At 54.9% G+C, this 23,393-nt stretch overlaps 1 protein-coding gene across 3 annotated transcripts in view; it reads left to right on the forward strand.

Annotated features, from left to right (window-relative positions):
• The window catches only part of SLC25A42 (solute carrier family 25 member 42), a 42,591-nt gene extending 21,168 nt beyond the window's left edge, over positions 1-21,423 (forward strand). For 2 of the 3 annotated variants that reach the window (XM_040241228.1, XM_040241229.1), the window contains exons 2-8: positions 9,211-9,324; positions 14,003-14,108; positions 15,881-15,906; positions 16,815-16,981; positions 17,324-17,440; positions 17,932-18,083; positions 19,205-21,423. In XM_040241228.1, the coding sequence (XP_040097162.1) occupies positions 9,244-9,324; positions 14,003-14,108; positions 15,881-15,906; positions 16,815-16,981; positions 17,324-17,440; positions 17,932-18,083; positions 19,205-19,512 (957 nt within the window). In that variant the 5' untranslated portion in view covers positions 9,211-9,243 and the 3' untranslated portion in view covers positions 19,513-21,423. Of the gene's footprint in view, positions 1-8,999; positions 9,096-9,210; positions 9,325-14,002; positions 14,109-15,880; positions 15,907-16,814; positions 16,982-17,323; positions 17,441-17,931; positions 18,084-19,204 lie in introns of those variants that run through there. The other variant, XM_040241230.1, reaches the window with a different exon arrangement.
• Positions 21,424-23,393: the final 1,970 nt, after the last annotated feature.

Consider the following 23,393-nt stretch of genomic DNA (forward strand, 5'->3'; position numbering starts at 1 on the left):
CTCCCCTGAGGTTCCTGGACCGCACAGAGCATCTCTCTGCTGTGATGAGAGACACATGGGTGACTCGTGGGCCTGGTGCCTCTGAGATCCCTAGGGACCTCCTCTCCCAGTTATGAAAGCTGCACCTCCTGTTCCAGGATTTACTTCAGTTTTCTTTTCTAACTTAATTCACCTAAAGCTTATTTTGTATCACTACCCTAGAAGGAGATTTGGGTTTAAGTCTGAGCTTAAAATGCGTATGTATGGTTTCGTCGCTAAGTTATGTCTGACTCTTGTGACCCCATGGACTGTAGCCCGCCAGGTTCCTCTGTCCGTAGGATTTTCCAGGCAGGAATACTAGATTCGGTTGCCATATACACATGTATTAATACATAATATAAACTGCATAAAATAGGAAGAAATGACCATCTCCCAACCCACAGCTTGTAACAATGTTCCTTCCGTCTGCTGCTTGAAGTCAGCGTAGTTGGTTGTGGTTAGCTTTATCAAAATTAAGTAGAGGGGAGGGAGAGGGAGATGGCAGAGCGAATCGCATTAAAAAATTTTTTAAATTCTGTTTGTATTATTGTTATTTTTTGGCCATGCTGGGTCTTCATCACTGCTGAGACTTTTCTCGAGTTGCGGCGAATGGGGGCTCCTCTCTAGTTGCGGAGTGCAGGCTTCTCATTGCAGTGGCTTCTCTCGTTGTGAAGCACGGGCTCTAGGGCACACGGGCTCAGTAGTTGAGGCTCCCAAGCTCTAGGGCACAGGCTCAATATTGTGGCACACGAGTTTAGTTGCTCCATGGATCTTCCCAAACCAGGGGTCAAACCCAGGTCTCCTGCACGGGCAGGTGGACTCTTTAGCACTGAGCCACCAGGGAAGCCCAGGGCTACCTATGGGACATCCCTGGCGGGTCAGCGGTTAAGAAGCCACGCTTCCACTGCGGGGGGGCTCGGGTTTGATCCCTGATTGGGGAGTTAAGATCCCATATGCTGTGTGGCACAGCCAAAAATATTCTTAAATAAATGGAAATTAAAAAAATAAAAGGGCTACCTATTCCTTCCTGAAACTCTTGTTGCAGTTAGGGCACAGAAGCAGAAGTGTCTATGAGTATAAGTGAATATATGATACAAAACTTGTTTCTGAATGCAGGTTACAGTCACAAAGATTTATTAAATAACTGGTCAGCTAACAAATGTATGAAAAAAGATTTTTTTTAGTTTGTTTATTTTGGTTGTGCTGGTCTTTGTTGCTCTGCACGGGCTTTCTCTAGTTACAGTGAGTGCGTTGCCCTTCATTATGATGCCCAGGCTTCTCACTGCGGCGGCTTCTCTGGTTGCACAGCACCGGCTGTAGGCATGTGGCTCAGCAGCTGCGGAGAAATCCCAGCCTCAGTGAACCCACCCTGGGGGCCGAGGCGGCCTGATGGCTGTCCTGAGTATGGGAGCACTGTGGGAAGTGGGGGCCCTAAGTCAGTGAGGGGGCCTCTTGGGGCAGGTTGAGGAGTCAATTCAGAATCATGTGGCGGTTTGGGGGAAAGAAGCCAGCAGGAAGCTGGGCGGGGTGGGGGGGTGCTGTCCCCGAGTGCAGGGGAGGGGATCTGACCAGGAAAGGGCACTGTGGGTGTGGAGGCAGCCCCTTGTTGGCTGTGTGAGTGGGGGCCAGCAAAATGCCAACTGCTGGCAAGTCTGTGCACCCGTGGTTAGGCTCCTCCCCTCCCCTGTCCCCTCCGTGCCCAAGAGTCCTCCTCGCTGTTGACAGCACTTTGTAAACACACGATCTACTTCCCGTCTTTGCATCCGGACAGCCTCCCACCTAGGCTCAGGCAGGGTCGCTCATTAGTGACAGGCCGCTCGGGGTCCTCGTGAGGGCCAAGGTCACACCTTCTCCCTGTCCCTGCCTCCCTTCTCTCCCCCATGGCTTCCCATCCAGACCGCCATACCTTCAGGCCACACCAGCGCCTGGCCATGGCCTTACTGGCCCATGAGGCTCCACGCTCACCTGTCGGGGGAACAGCACGCGTTCTAAGACATTCGCCAAATCGCCTGGTAAGGGGATCTGCCCACAGCCTGCCTCTCTGCCCGCTCATCCACCAGTTAAGTTACTGTCCCAATACAGGCCGGCAGCCCCCACAAGGGTTTTAACCCTGCTTTTCTCCAAGCGAGTGCAGTCTGGTACCTGTCACTTATTTATTTATTTGGCTGTACTGGGTCTTAGTTGAGGCATGCAGGACCTTTTTTCAGTTGCAGCATGAAGCTCTTAGTTGAGGCCTGTGGGATCTAGTTCCGTGACCAGGGGTGGCACTCAGGGCCCCTGCATTGGGAGCATGGAGTCTTAGCCACGGGACTACCGGGGAAATCCTTCTGTCATATTTTTTAGTTGTTGATTTTCCTTCCCAGTTCAGTTCAGTTCAGTTGCTCAGTCGTGTCTGATTCTTTGCGACCCCATGGATTTCCTTCCCAGTGATCTGGTTGTTTCTTTGCCTTTGTCTTGAACTTGTTTTTGTTTTTTGAAAGGGCAAAGGCTAGGAAGTTAGCATTTGGCCTGAGAGGCAAAATCTTGAGACCACCCCCCACCACAGCCCTGTGGAAGGAATCTCCTTCTTTCTGCCCTGCAATCCTGGGGAGTTTCCTGGAGGTATCAGGCCCTGGCAGGAATAGCTTGCAAACTCTGGCTGCCCCTTCTGCTCAGAGTTAGGGAGCCTGGGGCACCCCACATTCTCCTCCAAAAAGCGCCTTAGTTTCCTCTGACCCCTGTGACAAACCAGCACAAACTGACGACAACAGAAGTGTATTCTTCCACAGCTCTGCAGACTGCAAGTCTCATGTTAATTCTCCTCGGGCTCCAGGAGACTCTTCCTGGTCTCCTCCAGCTTTTATACCGCAGGTGTTTCTTGGCCTGTGGCCTGGGTGTGTCACCCTGTCACCTCTGTCTTCACAGGGCCTCTCTTCGAGTACCTGTTTCTCTGTCTCTTATCAGAGATAAGAGATTTGACTTGTCCTTGATTAGAGGACCCAGACTCATCCAGGGTAAGGATCTCCAGATCCTTACCTTAATGACATCTGCAGGGGCCTTTTTTCAAATAATGCCGCGTTCACAGATTCCAGGGGGACAGACAGGTCTGGGCGGAGGGGCAGGGCACCATTCAGCCCCCTGCAGGTGCCTTCCTGTGTCTTGGCCTTGGCGCTGTCACCAGCAGTGACGTGGGACATGCTCTTGTAGGCCTTCACTGATTTGTGCAGTGACTCTGCTTCTGTCCGTGTCCACCGCACCGAGGACCTGTCTTGGGTCTGCAGAGTTCCCAGGCCAGGCCCCTGGCCCGGGCCACAGTGAAAAATGACCCAGAGGGCAACACGGGCGAACCCGGGGCTGAGCCTTCACCACCTGCCCCCGGCCTTTCCTCCTGGGGAGCCTGGAGCAAGAGTCAGAGGGAGGCAAGAAGACAAGTCGTCAGACTCTAGACTATGAGGCTGGGCCATACAAAGGGCTGGATCCTTTGTCAAGAGGGCAGTTTAACAGAACGTGTCCGCATGCACCACGCCTGACCCAGCCCTAAGAAAGGCTGCATCAGGACCTCCCTGACAGTCCAGCAGCTGCAACTCCGCACTTCCACTGACGGAGGCACAGGTTCCATCTCAGATCAGGGAACTAAGATCCTACCTGTTGAGCAGTACAGGAAAAGAAAAAAATAGGAACTTTCCTTGTGGTCCAGTGGTTAAGAATCTGTCTTGCAACTCAGGGCACATGGGTTTGATTTCTGGTCGGGAGCTAAGACCCCGACCCACACCTCAGGGCTCCTGCTTATGCTTCCCTTCTTCCAGGGCCGAGGTGCAATGAAGCCCATGCAGCGCAAAGAAAGATCCTGGGCGCCGCAGCTAAGACTGAAGCAGCCAAATAAATAAATACAGAAAGAAAGAAAGAAAGGTTGCATTGTTCGCATGCAGGCGCCCAGCCGTGGAGACAGTCCCCCGGAGCGCTGGTAGTGATGCTGAGCATCAGCGGACACGTGGGGCGTGACACAGTGGCAGGCACCCGAGAACGAGCGCCCAGCAACGGGCTGAGAAAAAGCCCTCCAGCCTAGTTTCTCTTTGTTTGTTTGGGAGCAGTTTTAGATTTAGAAAAGTTGCAAAAGTAATTCAGACATCCCCTCCACTGCACACTCCCAATTTCCTGTATTAATAACATCTTCTGTTAGTATATTACATTTGTCACAACTAATGAACAAATACTGATACATCATTATTTTTAAAGTGATTAATTTTTAAAATTTTTCCTAGTTTGGCCTCTGGCGGGCTTTCTCTAGTTGTGGCGGTGGGGCTACTCTCTAACTGTGGAGCATGGGCTTCTCACTGTCCTGGCTTCACTTACTGCAGAGCAAAGGCTCCAGGGCAGAAGAGCTTCAGGGGTTGTGGCTTTTGGGCTCTAGAGCTCAGACTCAGTAGCTGGGATGCATGGGCTAGGTTGCCCCCAGGCCTGTGCAGTCCCGCTGGACCAGGGATCAAACCCGTGTCCTTTGCATCAGCAGGCGGATAATTAACTAAAGTCCGTTGTTTATTCGTATTTCCTTAGTGTTTCCCTAATGTCCTTTTTCTATCCCAGGATCCTCACATGACATTTAGTCATCAGCATCACTTCTCTTTAGGCTTCTCTGGGCTGAGATAGGTTCTCAGGCTCTCTTGGTTTCGATGACCTTAACAGGTTGGAGAAGAACTGGTCTGGTGTTCTGTAGGATGGCCCTTGGTTGGGATTTGTCCGATGTTTCTCTCATGGTTAGACTGGGCTTCGGAGAGGAGGAGGCTTTTTCATCACACAGGTGACCAGGGCGTGTGCTGTGAACGTGACCTAGCAGTGTGGTGCTGACCTCGATCGCCTGGCTGCAGGGGTTTTCTGGCAGCTGTCTTCACTAAAGTGACTCCCCTCCACTTTCTGTGCTGTGCCCTTTGAAAGGAAGTCACCACTCGTGGCCCACACCTCAGCGCTCCTGCTTATGCTTCCTTCTTCCAGGGCGGAGCACCTGTGTCAGTTACTTGGGATTGTTCAACCTGGGACATTTCTCTCCTCTTCCTCACTTATCTTTCAATTATTTATTTATGTTTGTGTGGACTTGTGGATATTTATTTTGCACTTCGGGTTATACTCCGACACTGCTGGGACTTCCCTGCTGGTCCAGTGGTTAAGGTTCCACCCTTGCACTACAGGGGGTGTGGGTTCCATCCCTGGTTGGGGAACGAAGATCCAGCATGCTCTGGTGCTGCCAAAATAATACTAATAGTCCAGCGCTGCTCAGCTGCTCGCGTTGCTCAGGGTGTTCCTGCTGTGGCCGCCGGGAGCGCTTTGATTTGCCTTTATGTCCCATTGTCATCTCACCATTGGCTGTGGCTCCTGCCCGGCACCTCAGGATGGCCCAGGCTCTTCCTTAAGTTTCTGGCCCTGTCTTAGAAGCAGCCCTTCCTCCCCGAGTCAGGGACCATTTTAGGTAGGAAACGGCAGCAGAGGCCACTTGGAACAGAATCCTGCTTGTGCTTCCTAAGATGTCCCATTCCAGCGGGTGCTTGGGAGGGCCCAGGCGGCAGGAGGGGCTTCCACGGCTGGCTCAGGGGGTACCTGCCTCACTTGCATCATTGACAGAAGAGCATGGGGCCTTCCAGGTGGCTCAGTGCTAAAGAATCCGCCAGCCACAGGAGACACGGGTTCGATCCCTGGGTCAGGAAGATCCCCTGGAGGAGGAAATGGCAACCCACTCCAGTATTCCTGCTGGGATGGACAGAAGAGCCTGGCAGGCTGCAGTCCATGGGGTGACATGTGACTGAGCACAGGGAAGCATAATATTTTTTAAAAATACTTATTTTTATTTTTGGCTCGGGTTCCAGCTGCCCTGTGGCATGTAGGATCTTAGTTCCCCCACCAGGGATCGTACCCACGTCCCCTGCATTGGAAGGTGGATTCCTAACCACTGGACCACCAGCGAAGTCCCAAGGAAGCCTGTTGGTTCACTGGGTGATTTTAAAGCGTGGGTACTGAGGCCTCCAAGCACACCAGTGCCCGGTGGCATCTCGGTGACACCAGTCCTTCATGTTGTGTTTTTCCTCCTGGTCCTTTCCCTGTGGTTGGCTAAGCTTTGAGTGCGCTTCCTCTGGGAGGTTAAAGGTAGGTTTGTTACCAAAACAGTGGGTTCACCTCTTGGTGGATGTCAAGCGAATAGACACAACCAAGTCCAAAGATGGGGAGAAGGAAGGATTTATTACTAGAGGTTGTTAGGGTAGACTCTTATCCATTAGGACTGGGCGTCCTTACAAAGAGGAAAAAACATTGTTTTATAGGAGGAAATTTGGACACAAACCTGTGTTAACCTGAAGACTGGGTTTGCCTCTTCGTGAATGTTAAGCCAATAGATACAACTGAGCCAAAGATGGGGAGAAGGAAGGATTTATTACCTGCAGCAAGTTAAGGGAAATACAAGGGACCTTTTCCAAAGCAACGTCTCCCTGAACAGAAAAACTGGGGAAGTTTTAAGCTCAGGGTCCATGAGTATTCAGGAAGGGGGTTGAGTAGAGGAGAATTCAGCCTAGAATTAGGGCAAAGGTCCAGAGTCCAACCTTTAGTTGATTGAAGTCAGGAGGATCAACATCATTCCACCCTCCACCTGCTTGGGGGCCTTAGTTTCCACAGAACTCAAAGATATATTTATTATTATGTATGTCCTTTGAGGAGGAACTAGAGCTCTGCCTTATTCAGTTCAGTTCAGTAGCTCAGTCGTGTCCAACTCTTCGTGACCCCATGAATCGCAGAATGCCAGGCCTCCCTGTCCATCAACTCCTGGAGTTCAATCAGACTCACGTCCATCGAGTTGGTGATGCCATCCAGCCATCTCATCCTCTGTCATCCCCTTCTCCTCCGGCCCCCAATCCCTCCCAGCATCAGAGTCTTTTCCAGTGAGTCAACTCTTCGCATGAGGTGGCCAAAGTATTGGAATTTCAGCTTCAGCATCAGTCCTTCCAATGAACACCCAGGACTGATCTCCTTTAGGATGGACTGATTGGATCTTCTTGCAGTCCAAGGGACTCTCAAGAGTCTTCTCCAAAAGAAGTGGAGAAGACTCTGAGGCCTCCAAGCACATCAGTGCCCAGTGGCACAGTTCAAAAAGCTTGCCCTTTATGGCCAAGCTTATAATAAGTGTCCTAATACTTGAGGATTTCTCCCTGGAAACCTGTAAGCAGATCAATTAGGGAGTCCCTGGAGAAAGAGAACCAGGAATGGCTCTCTTTCCTGGTTCAAAAGAGGTTCAGCTTTTTTCCACAGTTCAAAAGAATCAATTATTCGGCACTCAGCTCTCTTCACAGTCCAACTCTCACATCCATACATGACCACTGGAAAAACCATAGCCTTGACTAGACGGACCTTTGTTGGCAAAGTCTCTGCTTTTTAATATGCTATCTAGGTTGGTCATAACTTTCCTTCCAAGGAGTAGGCGTCTTTTAATTTCATGGCTGCAATCACCATCTGCAGTGATTTTGGAGCCCCCAAAAATAAAGTCTGACACTGTTTCCACTGTTTCCCCATCTATTTCCCATGACATGTTGGGACCAGATATCATGATCTTCATTTTCTGAATGTGGAGCTTTAAGCCAACTTTTTCACTCTTTCACTTTCATCAAGAGGCTTTTTAGTTCCTCTTCACTTTCTGCCATAAGGGTGGTGTCATCTGCGTATCTGAGGTTATTGATATTTCTCCTGGCAATCTTGATTCCAGCGTGTGCTTCTTCCAGCCCAGCCTTTCTCATGATGTACTCTGCATAGAAGTTAAGTAAGCAGGGTGACAATATAGAGCCTTGACGTACTCCTTTCCCTATTTGGAACCAGTCTGTTGTTCCATGTCCAGTTCTAACTGTTGCTTCCTGACCTGCATACAGGTTTCTCAAGAGGCAGGTCAGGTGGTCTGGTATTCCCATCTCTTTCAGAGATTTCCAGTTTATTATCTGCTTTATTGAAGTGAAGTGAAGTGACGTTGCTCAGTCATGCCCGACTCTTTGCGACCCCATGGACTGTAGTTTACAAGGCTCCTCTGTCCATGGAATTTTCCAGGCAAGAGTACTGGAGTGGGTTGCCATTTCCTTCTCCAGGGGATGTTCCCGACCCAGGGATCGAACCCAGGGCTCCTGCATTGCGGGCAGACGCTTTACCGTCTGAGCCCCCAGGGAAGCTGCACTACTATTTGACTGACTTTTCTCTGTTCCTGCCTTCCTTTGTTCTCTTAAGATCATTAATTACTAAGACCTGTTCAAGGGCAGTCATTGCCAAAACCCTTCTCTTTTGTCAAGAGAGCCATTCCTGGTTCTCTTTCTCCAGGGACTCCCTAATTGATCTGCTTACAGGTTTCCAGGGAGAAATCCTCAAGTATTAGGACACTTATTATAAGCTTGGCCACAAAGGGCAGGCAGCCACACAGGAGGACAAAGACTATCTCTTTTTTAAAAAGTTACTTTTATTTGCTTATTTTGGCTGCCCTGGGTCTCTGTTGCTGTGAGCGGGCTTTCTCTAGCTGCAGCAAGCCAGAGCTGCTCTTTATTGTGGTTCGCAGGCCTCTCATGAGGTGGCTGCCCTTGTTGTGGAGCACGGGCTCTGGGCACGAGGGCTCAGTAGCTGTGGCACACAGGCTTAGTTGCCCCACGGCGTGTGGGAGCTTTCCAGACCAGGGATCAAACCCATGTCCCTTGTATTGGCAGGTGGATTCTTAACCACTGAACTACTAGGGAAGTCCAAAGATTAATTTTCTAAAAGTATTTCTGAGAACGGAATCTCAGATCCAGGCTGGCATCACCCCAAAGTGGGTTGGGCTCCAGGGCAGGTGGAGACCTCTGGCCTCCACGTTCTAGAGCCCACCCCACCCCCGCCTCCTGCTGTGTGACCTGGCTGGCAGCTTAACCTCTCTGAGCCAACCTAGGCGGTTGGTGCCAGCTTGGAAAACAACGGAGGACTCAGAGGCCTGTTGGTGACAACGAAATCACGGAGCTGATGGGAAGTGCTCTTGTAAATGATTAAGCAGTCAGGGCAGGGGACTCTGGCATCCGCATGCAGGCTCTGGTGTCTTTATCCTGCAGGGAGACCGAAGTCAGGTTAGGTGAAGCGTGCCTCTGCGGCAGTGCTGGCATCGGGTCACTGAGGATGAATCACAGGCCCTGGGCGGGTGGAGGAGGCCGCCTTCTCACCGTGCCCCGTTTTGCTCCCCAGGACTGAGTCTCCGCCGTCCTGAGCAGGCCTGGAATGGGTAATGGTGTGAAGGAAGGCGTGGTGCGTTTGCGTGAGGATGCCGAGCCCGTCCTGCCCGCGCACGTCTCCTCAAAGGCAAGTACCCCTGCCCCGCCATGGGCGCGCTCACCCGCACCCTCTTCTGTGCTCGCACCCCATATAAATCACCGCCTCCCACACTGAGGGTGGGGGCGGTGGGGGGTGACGCAGGCTGCCTCCTATTCCGTTTTTATAGCCCTGTCTGTGCTGTGGATCCAGCCGCCCCACCGCTTGGCAAGAAGTCAAGACCTCGCCCAAATTTGGCAGGGATGTCACAGGTGTCCCCGGGTCCCTCTTCTGACTCAGATTTGCCAACACAAATTAGCCAAAGGTGGGGTGGGCTGAGGGGACCTCCTCACGCCAGGGAGGAGTTTACCCTCACTCGGCTCTGAAGTTCATCCCCAGTGACTCCCTCCACTTGAACACAAAAGGTTTATTCCCTTGTAAAGAAATTGGATCAGGCCTGTGCTTGTTCACCACAGAAGCCAGGAGAAGTTCTCCCACTGGAACCTTGAGCATGGACTAATCCACCTTCACTCCCAGGCCGACTCAGGTGCCCGCAGGCAGTTCTCAAAGTCCACGGGCTCAAAGGCTGAAGCGGCGTCAACCTCTGGCCCTCCTGACCTTTCCCCAAGTTCCAGGTTGCTCTGTGGAGCACCAGGCGGACAGGAGGCCTGGTTCTCAGACCCCCGTCACCACGCTGGTCGACAGAGGGCTAAGCTCCAGAGCAGGCACCCCATTCCTCACAGTTCAGTGAACTTTAGCATATGAGGGAGACGTGGCCCTCCATCCACTGGCCCAGATGGATCCCGCCAAGTTGGCATCACCCTTGTTGTGGAGCACGGGCTCTGGGCACGAGGGCTCAGTAGCTGTGGCACACAGGCTTAGTTGCCCCACGGCGGTGTGGGAGCTTTCCAGCCCAGGGATCAAACCCATGTCCCTTGTATTGGCAGGTGGATTCTTAACCACTGAACTACTAGGGAAGTCCAAAGACATGCCCAGCAAAGGCCCCCGTGCCCAGCCTATACTCGGACACACACGGCAGCAGTTTCCCTCCTGCTGGCCGGCACGACCCGCATCAGTCTTGCCTGCTTGGTTAACACAGTGCAGGGAGCTCACTCTACACTCTAAAGAGCCTGGCATCTTCCTGTGGTTTCGCTGCTCGTGTGGATCCTGTCTGTGGATCACCCATTTTCTCTCCATCAGGCTGCCTGCCTCATTCTTCATTTGCAAGGATCTCTCTTATGATGAGAAGTTAGAACTGGATATGGAACAACAGACTGGTTCAAAATTGGGAAAGGAGTACGACAGGGCTGTATGTTGTCACCGTCTTGATTTAATTTATATGCAAAGTACATCATGCAAACTGCTGGGCTGGATGAAGCACAAGCTGGAATCAAGATTGCTGGGAGAAATAGCAATAATCTCAGATATGCAGATGACACCACCCTTATGGCAGAAAGCAAAGAGGAACTAAAGAGCCTCTTGATGAAGGTGAAAGAGGAGAGTAAAAAATCTGATTTGAAACTCAGCATTCAAAAAACTAGGATCATGGCATTTGGTCTCATCACTTCACGGCAAACAGAAGGGGAAAAAGCAGAAGCAGTGACAGATTTTATTTTCTTGAGCTCCAAAATCACTGAGGACAGTGACGCTTGCTCCTTGGAAGGAAAACTATGATAAACCTAGACAGCATATTAAAAATCAGAGGCATCGCTTTGCCAAGAAAGGTCCATCTAGTCAAAGCTATGGTTTTTCCAGAAGTCATGTACAGATGTGAGAATTGGACCATAGAGAAAGCTGAGCGCTGAAGAATTGATGCTTTCGAACTGTGGTGTTAGAGAAGACTCCTGAGAGTCCCTTGGACTGCAGGGAGATCCAACCAGTCCATCCTAAAGGAGATCAACCCCGAATGTTCATTGGAAAGACTGATGCTGAAGCTGAATCTGTAGTACTTTGGCTGCCTGAGACAAAGAACTGACTCCTTGGAAAAGACTCTGATGCTGGGAAAAACTGAGTGCAAGAGGAGAAGGGGGCGGCAGAGGATAAGATGATTAGATAGCATCACTGAGTCTACAGACATGCATTTGCACAGTCTGGGAGACAGTGGAGGACAGTGAAGACTGGTGTGCTGCAGTGCAGGTGGTCCCAAAGAGCTGGACACGACTTCGAGGCTGAGCAGCAGCTCATACGGCAGTCGTGGAGACTTTGACCGTTTGGTGATGCCTTTGCCAGCCATGACGGCTTCCCTGGTGGCTCAGATGGTAAAGAATCTGCCAGGTTCGATCCCTGGGTCAGGAAGATCCCCTGGAGGAGAAAGTGGCAACCCAGTCCAGTATTCTTGCCTGGAGAATCCCACAGACAAAGGAGCCTAGCGGGGTACAATCCAGGGGGTGGCCAAGAATCAGACACGACTGAGCAGCTAACACTTATCTCTAAAGGATAAGCCAGCTGCGTCATTTCGGAGTCCCCAGGAGTGTCGGCAGAAAGCAGCCGCCGCCTCCTGCACTGAGCGTGCACTCCTCACCGAGTGTCTTCGGAGCCGCACACCCGGGGTTAGGGTTTCAGGACGTGTGTCCTTGCACGTGCAGCACTGGCCTGGCGATGATGAGCACTGCAGGCTTCCCAGGAAGTGCCTGGTGGGGGAGATAGAGGGACACCTGGGCTCTGCCTCCAGTGCTCACAGGCCCGTGGGCAGGCCGCAGGGCATCCCTGTGCTCACAGAGGCTTGAGGTCGGCGGTCGCCACACGGATTCACAGAGAGCAGACCGAAGCAGAGGGGCAGATGGGCCTCAAAGCCGGTGCCAGAAACACCCCTGAGCCTTCTGGCATCTGCTGTCCACGTCCCTGGAAGCCAGATGTCCAGACCTTGCCATGTGACCCAGAAAAGGCAGGGGTCCCCAGTGACAGGTCTCTAATGAAGCAAAAAGGTGGAACCCTGTGGTAAAGCTCAGCCTCAGAAACTGAGTCAGGAACACACTGCTGTGGGGACTTGTTCTTTCAGGGAGAGGTGGGCTGGGCTGGTGGAGGGGGCACCAGGGGCATTAAGGGGAGGGGCCAGGTCGAGGGGCACAGGGCCCTGGGGACGTTCACCTGGGACGTGGTCTGGGGTCTGGGCCAGGAGTCAGCACGTGACTGTGTCAGAGGGGAGGGACTGGGGAGCAGGGAGGCCTTCCAGTCACTGCGGGCAGACCCAGCCCCCCCGAGACACCCACAGAGCTGAGCAAACCTGGGCATCGCCCTGGACTCCACCAAGCCCACTCAGGAACCCAGACTGCCAGCCGCACCCCTCAAATGCCCCCTCATTACTCTCCTCTTGCAGCCTCCTCTGGCCCCAGCCTCTGCCATCTCAACCCTGGGTTTCACAGGAGCTGCCTCCCCTCTGGTTCCAGTTAAAATAATCTGTTCACCTTGCACGTGTCTCCATTTCTCTGTAGGCCAAGGTCAACCTCCTTGTCAGGCTCTGTGGGGTCCAGCCTTGCCCATCTTCCGTCGTGTCTCTCTTCCCTTGCCCCCTCCCCTTCCTGTGTCAGCGCCCTGCCCTCCTTGTGGTCCCCAGCTCCTTCTCACTGGGGCCTCTGAGTGTTCAGTTCCTCCCCCTCGATTAGTGTCACACACACACTCGCGCACGTGCACCCACACCCTGCGTAGGTGTGCCTCATCACACACCCTTGGCCTCTTAGCCCGCATTCTCCTGGAACTCCGAGCCCCCTCCCCACAGCCCCTCCCAGACTGCTGACTCTGCACACATTTGTCTGAAGAGATCGTTGTGTCTGGCTCCCTCTGCCGACTGGCAGCCCTGTGAGGGGAGCGGTGGGGGCTCGTACATGCTCCTGCCCCACACTGACTCCAGGCTCCTGAGGGCACCTGGGTCGAGTGGACGTCACAGATTCCCAGAATCGCTGAGCACCCTGCTCCTCACCTCCTTGCTTGCTGCAGTGAGGACAGGTTGGGTGTGTCCTGCACAGAGCCCCCGGCAAGCTCTATGCCTGAGTCATCCGGGGTGGGGGGAAGGTGGGAATGGAGCCTCCAGCCCCATGAGCAGATGGCTTCCTGGGCTGCGATTCGGGGCTCCGTGGGCCTCAAGGGAAGGAGGGCTGTTTGAGCCAGGGCTCCAGGAGCCACAGGAAGACTTGGGAAAGCACCAACTTTGAGACTAGCCACAGGAGCACAAAGTGCAAGTCAGCCGTGCTTGTCCCCATCACCTTCAGCTTAGCTGGATAAAGAGCCACAGACATCGGCCCCGGAAGTCCTGATAGAAAACGGTGGAAAGCGGACACGCTGAGCAGAGCCAGGGTCTCCTTGCCTGATACCCACCACCTTCTCCCCAGACCACAAGGAGCCCTTACCCGAAACATGGAAGCGCAAGAGCCCCTAGCATATGGGCAGTGGCTGGACCAAGGCTTGAAAGTAGGACAGGTCAAGGGCAACTCTTACGTTTGGCGTCAATCCCATTGGAGGCCGTCTCTGAGAACTTAGAACCACGCGCGACGCCCCAGCCTCCCGTGCAGATGGTCCCTGCGGCCCAGGAGGTTCTCGCTGTGTCCCCCCAGGCTCTGTGGCCAGTGCCGGAGTCTGCCCAGGGCCCAGCAGGGCAGTGACACCCTGGCCACCGTATGTCTAGCCACCCCGGGCCAGGCGGAGAAGAAAAGCCTTTCTCCTGGACACTGTTCCAAGCAGAGTAGATGCCTTCTCTCCCTGATGACGGACAGCGTGTTCGTGTGTTTTCTTGCAGAGTGATCACAGGCAAGTTCTCAGCTCCCTTCTGTCTGGGGCACTGGCTGGTGCTCTTGCCAAAACAGCTGTAGCTCCCCTGGACCGAACCAAAATCATCTTCCAAGGTAAGCGCTGCCTGAGCACCTATTGCCGGTGATGGAGAGGCTGCCAGGCGCTCACCCTCCTCCTCCAGGGCCCCACACTGCTCTGCCAAGTGCTTTCTAAATTGCCTCTTTTTAAAAAAAAATTATTTATCTGGCTCTGCCAGGTCTGTCGCGGCACATGGGGTCTTCAGTCTTCATTGCAGCAGGCTCTTTACTTGCAGCACGTGGGATCTAGCTCTCCAACCAGGGAGTGAACCTGGGCCCCCTGCACTGGGAGTGCAGACTCTCAGACACTGGACCACCAGGGAAGCCCTTGAGATGCCTCTTTAGAATCCACTTAGAAAGTCTGTTAGTGTTTAGGACTGGCATCACAAAGTACCAGAAACCAGGCAGCTTAGAACTGCAGGAATTTATTCTCATTTTCTGGAGGCCAGAAGTCCACATTCAAGGGGTTAGCTCCTCCTGGGGCCCTGAGGGAGGACCCTTCCTTGCCTCTTCGAGCTTCTGATGACTCCAGGCATCCTTGGCTTGTGATTGCACCCCCACCCCAGTCTGTATGTCTGGATCCTCTTCTAAGGACCCACGCCATTGGATCACCCTGCTCTAGCATGACCTCCATTTAATTACATCTGCAAAGAGCCCATTTCCAGTTAAGGCCTCATTCATGGGCGCTGAGAGTGAGAGCATACATGGACGTTTCTTTGGGAAGACACAGTTCAGGAATCCAGCTCCCTCCCTCCTTAGGGTTTAGCAGGCACAGGGGGAAGATGAGGCCTTTGTGTCCCGTACATGGTGGGCAGGGGGGCAGTCCTAAGCTGGGACCCCTGCCCCTCAGCTCTTTGGGAGGAGGGAGCTGCAGACTGGAGCCAGGCCCCTCCCACTTGCTCAGGCTGGCCCCTCACCTCTCTGGGCCTCAGGTTCCTTGTCCGTATAACAAGACCATTGATACCAACCTCCTGCCTGAGGGGGAGGAGGAGTGAGCTGACCTGGGAACGGGCAGGCGTGCAGTTGAGGACACATCTCCATCAGCTGAGCTGGTCCTGGAACAAATTCCAACCGGAGCGCCACACGGGGAGCTGAACTTCTTTCCGAAGGCAGGAGCTGTGTACACGTGCCCACGGAGAGGAGGGCAGGGCTGTGCTGGGAAGGCAGCAGACGCTGGGGGAGTGCAGCGCCGCGGGCGCTGCCAGGCTGAGGCCCCTTCGTGACTTGGGTTGCCAGGTCCGCCTAGCCACCGTGGTGCAGCTCACCATGGAGTGGGGGGGTGGGGGTGGGCCGGGCAGCCCCGGAGGGCAGGAGAGTGGGAACTAGGGCTGCCCAAGCCAGGTCATGGAGGAGAGGGCAGACGCCCTCTGCCAAGGGAGCTGGAGCCGCTTAGCTGACCCCCGCATGGCTGGCGGCTGGGATGCCTCCCCTCCAAGGGACTTGGGGGAGAGAAAGTTCAGCTGGGTGGAGACCCTCCCAGAGAGCTGCGTCCTTCCACAGGCCCTCGCTGTCCTGCGGGGTCAGGTGGCAGCTGGGCTCCTCTCCCTGAAGAAGGGGAGAAGTTGGTGTGCAGAGTGGCCTTGACGTGGGACGGGGGGCGGGGGCGGGGAGGCTCCTGGGGATGGGGTAACTTTGCTAGGGATGTCCCCACCTCGGCCCTTATAGGGGTTGAGGGGGCGCATTTCCAGGGGAGGCCCTCACTCCCTATACTCAAACTAGACCCCTGTGGTGGGGGTCATGCAGACTGGAGTGGGAGGGTGGTCCCATCTTTCATCTCCAACAATCTCTGTTGTGTTTTTTTTTTCCAGTGTCCTCAAAAAGGTTTTCTGCCAAGGTGAGCCGTTCAGTCATGGACCCCCGTCTCTGGGGCCTTCACCTCTGCCCTACTGGGCTGGCAGAGGCAGGGAGGTGGGTGGTTAGGGGCTGGGCAAACGCTTGTCAAGGGGCTTTTCCCATTGGTTCCCCGACCCCCACCCCAGGCCGGCTGCAGGACTGCTGGGTGACCAAGGCCTCCCCTGCCAGGCGCTGGGGCCAAGGCCATCTGTCTGCACCCCGAGTCTGCCTGGACACAGCCCACCCTGGGAAGTGACAGGAGACCACCTGTCCTGGGGTGGTGGTCAGGGGACTTGATGGTCTAAACTCACAGGTTTCGTATTTGATTTATTTTTAAACACAGAGCAGGTGTTGCTGCTTGTTGTTGTTTAGTTACTAAGTCGTGTCCGACTCTTTGCGACCCCATGGACTGTAGCCCACCAGGCTCCTCTGTCCATAGGATTTCCCAGGCAGGAATACTGGAGTGGGTTGCCATGCCCTCCTCCAGGGGATCTTCCCTGCCCAGGGATCAAACCCACATCCCCTGCATTGGCAGGTGGGGTGTTTACCACCGAGCCACTGGGAAGCCCACAGAGCAGGTGTTTCCTTCTTAATAAAGGAAAACAAAGAGGATTTTTAAAAGCTAGGCTACCAAACACCTACAAAGCCCCCTTAGTGGGGCTAAGTGCTCTGCAGCCGTGCTTTCCCCCATCTCACTTCATGATTCCCAGGCTGGAGGAGAAGGGGTGGGGGTCCCAGCATGGAGCCCAGGGAACATAGGTGGGGTCTGTGATATCACCCCGACTTCCCAGGTGCAGGGCTGGGCAAAGTCAGGTGAGCTGAGAGGGCAGCTGTGCTCTGCGCGCAAAGGCCATGCTCGGTCAGAGGCCTAGGCCGCTGACGTTGCCCCTCTCCGCTGCCTGCCCCCAGGAGGCCTTCCGGCTCCTCTACTTCACCTACCTCCACGAAGGCTTCTGGAGCCTGTGGCGCGGTAACTCGGCCACCATGGTGCGTGTGGTGCCCTATGCCGCCATCCAGTTCAGCGCGCACGAGGAGTACAAACGCCTCCTGGGCAGCTACTACGGCTTCCGTGGAGAGTGAGACCCCCCTTCCCCAAAAAGACCCTGGCCCTCTCAGCTCTGTCACCTCACCCTGCTCTCCTGTCTTCCACCTGTTCACCATGTCAGAACTTCTCTCGTTTCCTTGGTCTCCACGAACCTACGTCCCAGGATGGCCACGGTCCCTGCTGTGCCCCAGAGCAGGTGGAAAGCCACCTGCCCTTCATTCATTCAGACAAGCAGGGGCAAAGGCAGGCACCCCCCAAGAGACACCCCGCCCCGCGCATCAGCTTGGCCGCCCGTTCCCCCATCTCTACCCGCACCCCAGACCTGTGGACACCCGGAACCCTGGGGGCTCACTTTGCCCCCACCCACTTTCAGGGCCCTGCCCCCTTGGCCCCGCCTCCTCGCCGGCGCGCTGGCTGGAACCACGGCCGCCTCGCTGACCTACCCGCTGGACCTGGTCAGAGCGCGGATGGCTGTGACCCCAAAGGAAATGTGAGTCTCACCCTGGTGACGTTTTCACCAGCACCGGGGGCTCTGTGCCTAGTGGGGTTCCCAGGAGTGCTGCCCCGACCCGGCCCCTGGGGATAGGGTCCTGGCTTCTGTCTGCAGTGGCTGATGAAGCTGTGCTGATGCTGTGTTGCCCCAGCCTCCCTGGGTTCCGCAGCTTTCCATAAGGACAGTAACTGGGTCTCTCAGCTTGGGTGGCAGTGTGCTTCCATCAAACCCAGAGTCTCCGTGTTGAGTCGAAAACAGATGTGCTTAAAATGCATCTGAGTAAAAAGCCAGGGGCTGAGCACAGCAAAGAGCCCAGTGGTGCAGGCGGCCTGTGGCTGCGGGCATGCACGGCCCCCTCAAATGCCAGAACTTCCACATGGTGGTTCTGTCAACTTCCAGGCCTGCCCCCGCTGACGTGCAAGGAGGGGGAATTAGTGAGTTGAGGCCTGCAGCCCCCCACCCCACCCCTGCACCGCTCTGTCCTACAGGTACAGCAACATCTTTCACGTCTTCATCCGCATCTCGAGAGAAGAGGGGCTGAAGACCCTCTACCACGGATTTGTCCCGACCGTGCTGGGGGTCATTCCCTACGCCGGCCTGAGCTTCTTCACCTATGAGACCCTCAAGAGTCTGCACCGAGGTGAGGAGCTCCAGGAGGGCAGCACCTCCCATGGACACACATACCTGTCTGTGGATGGGTGGGGAGGGGGAGGTGGAGGTGGATGGGGGCGAGTGGAGGGAGCAGCAGGCTGGAGGCCCAGGGTCTGGGTCAGGAGAAGACATAAGCCCACTGATACCTGCTACTTGGTTTGATCTGGTGTTAACAATCTGCCTTATTTGCTCCAAGTTTTTTTTTTTTTTTTTTTTTTAAGGAAAACAGTTAGGGTAAAGCCCAGAGCGCTGGTACCGAATCCCCAGAGGTCTCCCCTCAGCTCTGCCTCTCTATTAGGGTTCGGCTCCGCCTTTCACCTTCATTGCAAACCCTTCTGCCCGGGCTCGTATTCAGCCTTTGTGCGCTTCCTGGTTCTAGGAGGTACCGGAGTGGCTGCCCCTGCACATGGGGCAGTGCAGCTCTGATCCGTCCTGTTTTGGGCGGTGAGGCTGTTGCGGGTTTTCTGTGTTCAGCTGACATCCAGGAGCTGTTCTCCTTGTGTGGGTGTGAGACCTCATTCTTTGCTTTACCTTTTCCACCCCCGGCTCTGCCGGTGGCCAGGCTTGCACTGGGGCCCGGCTCCCTTCCCACCCGCTCTTGGTGCTGACAAATTCCATATGTTCTGCCAGTCTGCTGAGTGAACAGGGCGGCTCCCTGTTTTTAATCCCTAGTTTCAAATTGAAAACAGCATGTTTTTAAAGAATCCCTATTGATCCCTTGCTGTTCCCTCCTCCCTTCAGCCAGCAGGTCCTCACACCACCCGTAGAGAGGGCACCTGTTGGGCAGGCTGGGCAGTTTAGAGGGTTCGGGGCAGAGTGATATTCTCTTTCTTTACAAGATGGGAAACAAGAATGCCTGGGTCTGAGCTTGTTCTGGGTCACAGAACTTGGTTATATGATTCTTTGTGCTTTTCAGTTGTAAAAATCTTTTGGATCTCACATTTGATTAAAAACGGGGCATCAGTAGGTGAGGAAGAAGGGACGCCGTGACCCAGGAGAGCTGGTCGGCCCTGAAGCACAGCTGTGACGCTGTGTGTGCGTGTGAGCGCGGTGCAGGGGGCGCGGGTGGATGCCAGCACCTCACAGTCCCTCCCACCCTTCCCTCTGCAGAGTACAGCGGCCGCCCGCAGCCCTACCCCTTTGAGCGCATGATTTTCGGGGCCTGCGCCGGCCTCATCGGGCAGTCTGCCTCTTACCCGCTGGACGTGGTGCGGCGGCGCATGCAGACTGCCGGCGTCACAGGCCACCGGCGCACCTCCATCGTGCGCACCATGCGCACCATCGTGCGGGAGGAGGGCGTGGTGCGCGGCCTCTACAAAGGCCTGAGCATGAACTGGCTCAAGGGCCCCATCGCCGTGGGCATCAGCTTCACCACCTTCGACCTCACGCAGATCCTGCTGCGGCACCTGCAGAGCTAGGGGCGGGCGGGGTCGGCCCCGCTTGAGCTTCAGGTGGCTGTGGGCCGCGGGCTCCTTCCGTGTCTGAGCCCAGGGAGCAAAAATGTGCTGGGTTCCACCCAGAAGGCGCACGGATGTGCCTTGTGGAACAAGCTGGGGGCCTGGGGGGCCTGAGCTCAGTGCGGCCCAGGTCTGAGGGGAAAGCCAGGGGCCCTCGTGCGTCGTTGGGACTGGGGGCTGGGTTCCCATGCCCTCCTCTTCCGGCCTCAGCTGTGCTGAGGCTGCCTCTGGAGGTGTTCACCGGGAACGCCCTGAGTGGGGCGTAGCCAACGCTGCCGTCTGGGGTGTTCTTTGCCCTTGGACAGGCTCCTGGTTCTAGGGACCTGGTCCCCACTAGGCTCAGAGCCAGACCTCGCCTGCCCCTTGCTGTTCTGAGTCCGTGTTCTTGGGCGGAGGTAGGAGGGGGTGGGGGAGCCCCAGAGAGTGTGAGGCTTTGAGGCCAGCCTTCTGCTCAGCTGTAGCTCCAAGTGCAGCCTCCCACCCTGCCCCGCCTTTTCCTGCCTTCACCACTATTTCCCAGGTGACTTCTCCCTCCCCAGAGCCTGAGGCTTCTCCCGAGAGTGTTGTCCTGATCGCAGACTCCTGATCCCAGGCCCCAGAATCGGGTCTTCCCCTCTGTTACCCCACTCCCACCCAGTTTGTATGGTTCCCAGGAGGGTCACGCCTCCAGGCAACAGGGTTTGAGAAATCACCATGGGTTTGGGTCCGAGTCCCACCCCGGAGGCATCTGCCTGGATTGCCAGGAAGCTCTTGGCCCTACTCCACTGGCTGCAGTAATGGAGGCTGGGCCTCAGGCCCTGACCCTCTGCGCTTAGTCGTGGGGGCTCCTGGGGGGGGCACCCATGGCATCCTGGCACATTGTGGGCACCCCTGAGCAGTTACTTGGCTGGGACCTGGGGCAGCTTGAGCCTGTGGGGTTGTCTGCTTTCCTGGAAGCCTTGATTCTCCCAGAGTGAGAGCCCGAGGCCATCTGGGGGCGGGGCAGGACGCTCAAAAGAGTCAGGCCCCCAGGGAGCTGGTCCTGCAGAGGCCCCAGGGCCCACCAGGACCCACCTGTTTTCTCATGACATTTCGAGTTTGATTTTTGCTTTTGTTTTTCAAGACAGCTGGCCCTGGGTCTAGATACCATAAACCCTAACCAGTCCAGTCTGGTTCCAGGAGCAGGACAAGCAGAGGGCCGGTTTTCCCAGTGGGCTCAGTAGCCGTGAGATGTGAGAGTCTGAGAGGGTATGTTTCTGCCACACGTGCATTTCCGATTGTGACTTCCACTTTGTCCTCTTATGCTCTCCTGTTTCCATTTTTCTTGCCTTAGTCCCCTGTATGCGAAGACCCCTCCTTCTGTCCTTCCTGCATGTCTCCACCAGCCAACCCCAGTCTTGTTCCCAGACTCTTGTTCCCCGGGGGCCCAAGCTGTCCCGTTGGGTAAGCGTCACACCCACCTTCTCTCCCAGCCTTGCCCAGTGCTCAGGAGAGGCAGGGGCACCCCTCACAGGGAGACAGGATGGGAACATGAGGGTGCCCAGGCTGGGGGTCCACCCCTGGTGGGTGAGAGCGAATGGATGTTTAGGCAGTGCCCTCCTCTGAGCTGCAGGCTGGGCAGGAGCAGGGAGGGCCCCCCAGGGTTACCGGCCCCAGTGCGCCTCTCCAAGGTGGCTCCCAGCCAAGTGCACCTCGGCAGCGCCGACTCCCCTCACCCCCAAGCCCTGCACACAGTCGGACCTTTGCCCTAGGCAGTCATACCCCTCTCACTGATTGCCTGGCCTGATTTGGAGTTACATTTTGATGCCATGAAGACACTTTGTTTATATATAATGTTTATATATTTTAAAGATTTGTGCCAAGAGAGTATATTTAATAAAAATCAAAATGATTTTTTTTTCTCCTGCCCATATCTCTTCTTCGGCTCTGATCCTCATCCCCTAGGAACCAAAAACATGGTTGAAGTTATTTTGACAGATTGTCGAATAACCTTTTTTTTTTTTAATGTAATTGCTGTATGGATTGTTAATCCTGACCTTGATTTGGTCAGGATTCGCTAGAAAATGCAAACCACACGAAGAGTTTTCCATGAACAGTACGTCTGGCTCCCTGTCCCTTTGCAGGGACACCTCCCGAGGCCAGTGCCCCCTTCCGGGGCGATCCTGTGTGCACACACTTGTCCCTTTGGGGACGTCAATCGGGACGAGCCGTGGCCTTCAGCGAGCACTGCCCCGGAGCCCTGGGTCTGCTCTGTGACGGGTCGAGGCTTCCGGCGTGTCACTGTCCGCAGGGGCAGGGGGGTGAGGCCACCAGAGGGCTCCTAGGGGGCACTGAGACTCGCCTCACCTGCAGCCCATCGTGTAGAATGACTTGCAGCACCCACCCAGCCTGAGACCAGTAGTGGGTGCCTCCGCGGGCAGGGGAGAGACAGGGCCAGGTGAGCACACTTGCATGCACACAGAGGCAAACTAGGCCCCAGGATGGTCCGCTGAGCTACTCTGCGCGCCACATTCAGTCGGCCACATTTCTCGCAGGCCAGTAGCTGTCAAATACAGGATGTGTATTAGCAGAAGTTTAGTGCTCCCCAGGGGGATGGCCGGTGATGAGACCCACCAGTCCCTTACTGACCAACAACTGGGCTGTTACTGAGTTGTTGCCACGACAGCCTGGCTAGTGGCTCCTGGGGGTTCCTGAATGTTCCCCCTGCATCCACACTAACTTCTGGTCAGTACCATTGCTCACACCGTCTCCTGAGCCTGAGGGGTGAGGTCGGCCCCTCCTCACTCTCCTCCAACCTGTGGCATCCCCTGATACACAGAGGTGAGCTCTTGACCGCATCTGGACCTGTGAAAATAAAGATGTTTGCTAACCACTTCCAGAGAGACCTTCGAGATGCACCCTCCCTCTTCCACTGGCCTAGGAGATAAAAGCCCAACCCTGGGTGGTTGTTGGTGCTATCTTGTGACTGCAAGATAGGAAACAATCCCAGGGTGAAGACGCCACTGCCAAAAGTGGAGCAGAGGGACTTTCCTGGTGGCCCAGTGGTTAAGACTCCACAGTCCCAGTGCAGGGGGGCCCAGGTTCAACCCCTGGTCAGGGAACTCGATCCCACAGGCCACAACTAAGACCCGACTTGGCCAAATAAAATTTTTTTTTAAGTAGAGCAGAGATGCGCGGAGAAATTGGATTTCTTGGTGACATTGTTTGGGATGCTAGATTCAGCTTTACCTGAAGCCAAACTGCCTCTCAACTTCCAACACAAGTCATTTTATTCTCTATATTTAAAACAGAGTTGAATTTCCTGGCCCTTTCCGACACAAACCTCCTTGTATCTACCTCTTTGAGCTCATAAGGTAGTGTTCCTGTAGCCTAAGTTTCTAGGAATGAAATTGCTGGGTAAATATCAGGGATATATTAATAGTATAGTTGATGCTGGTGGCAAGCCTGGCATTCACGGTTCCAATCCTATTTTTAGCTATACGTCACTTGGAGCCAGCCTAGGGTTCCCCGCTGGAACGCAGTCCAGGGGCCAGTGACTGTGGACCGCTGAAGGGTGTGAGATGCAGCCCCTCAGCACCGGCGTGGAGCCACTCTGAGGCTGCGCGTTGTGCTTTTCCCCTGAGGTCCCCAGCAGGACTCGGCCCAGATTGCCCAGAGTCGCTGGCTCACTGGCACTCCCTGCTGGCTTCTTTCCTCCCTGTCTCACATCCCTACCCTCCTAGAGGCTTCCTGAGGTCACCTCTCAGGTGAGGTCCCCGAATCTTAAGAGACAGGGTCATCTTTGGGGGGAAATCTTTCCCAAGATGAATAGAAACATCAGCTATTCCTGCAAAGAGTTTGTGTCCATATACACCACGTGCCCT

The sequence above is a fragment of the Oryx dammah genome, unplaced genomic scaffold (assembly GCF_014754425.2).
Source record: "Oryx dammah isolate SB20612 unplaced genomic scaffold, SCBI_Odam_1.1 HiC_scaffold_5, whole genome shotgun sequence".
Lineage (NCBI taxonomy): Eukaryota > Metazoa > Chordata > Mammalia > Artiodactyla > Bovidae > Oryx > Oryx dammah.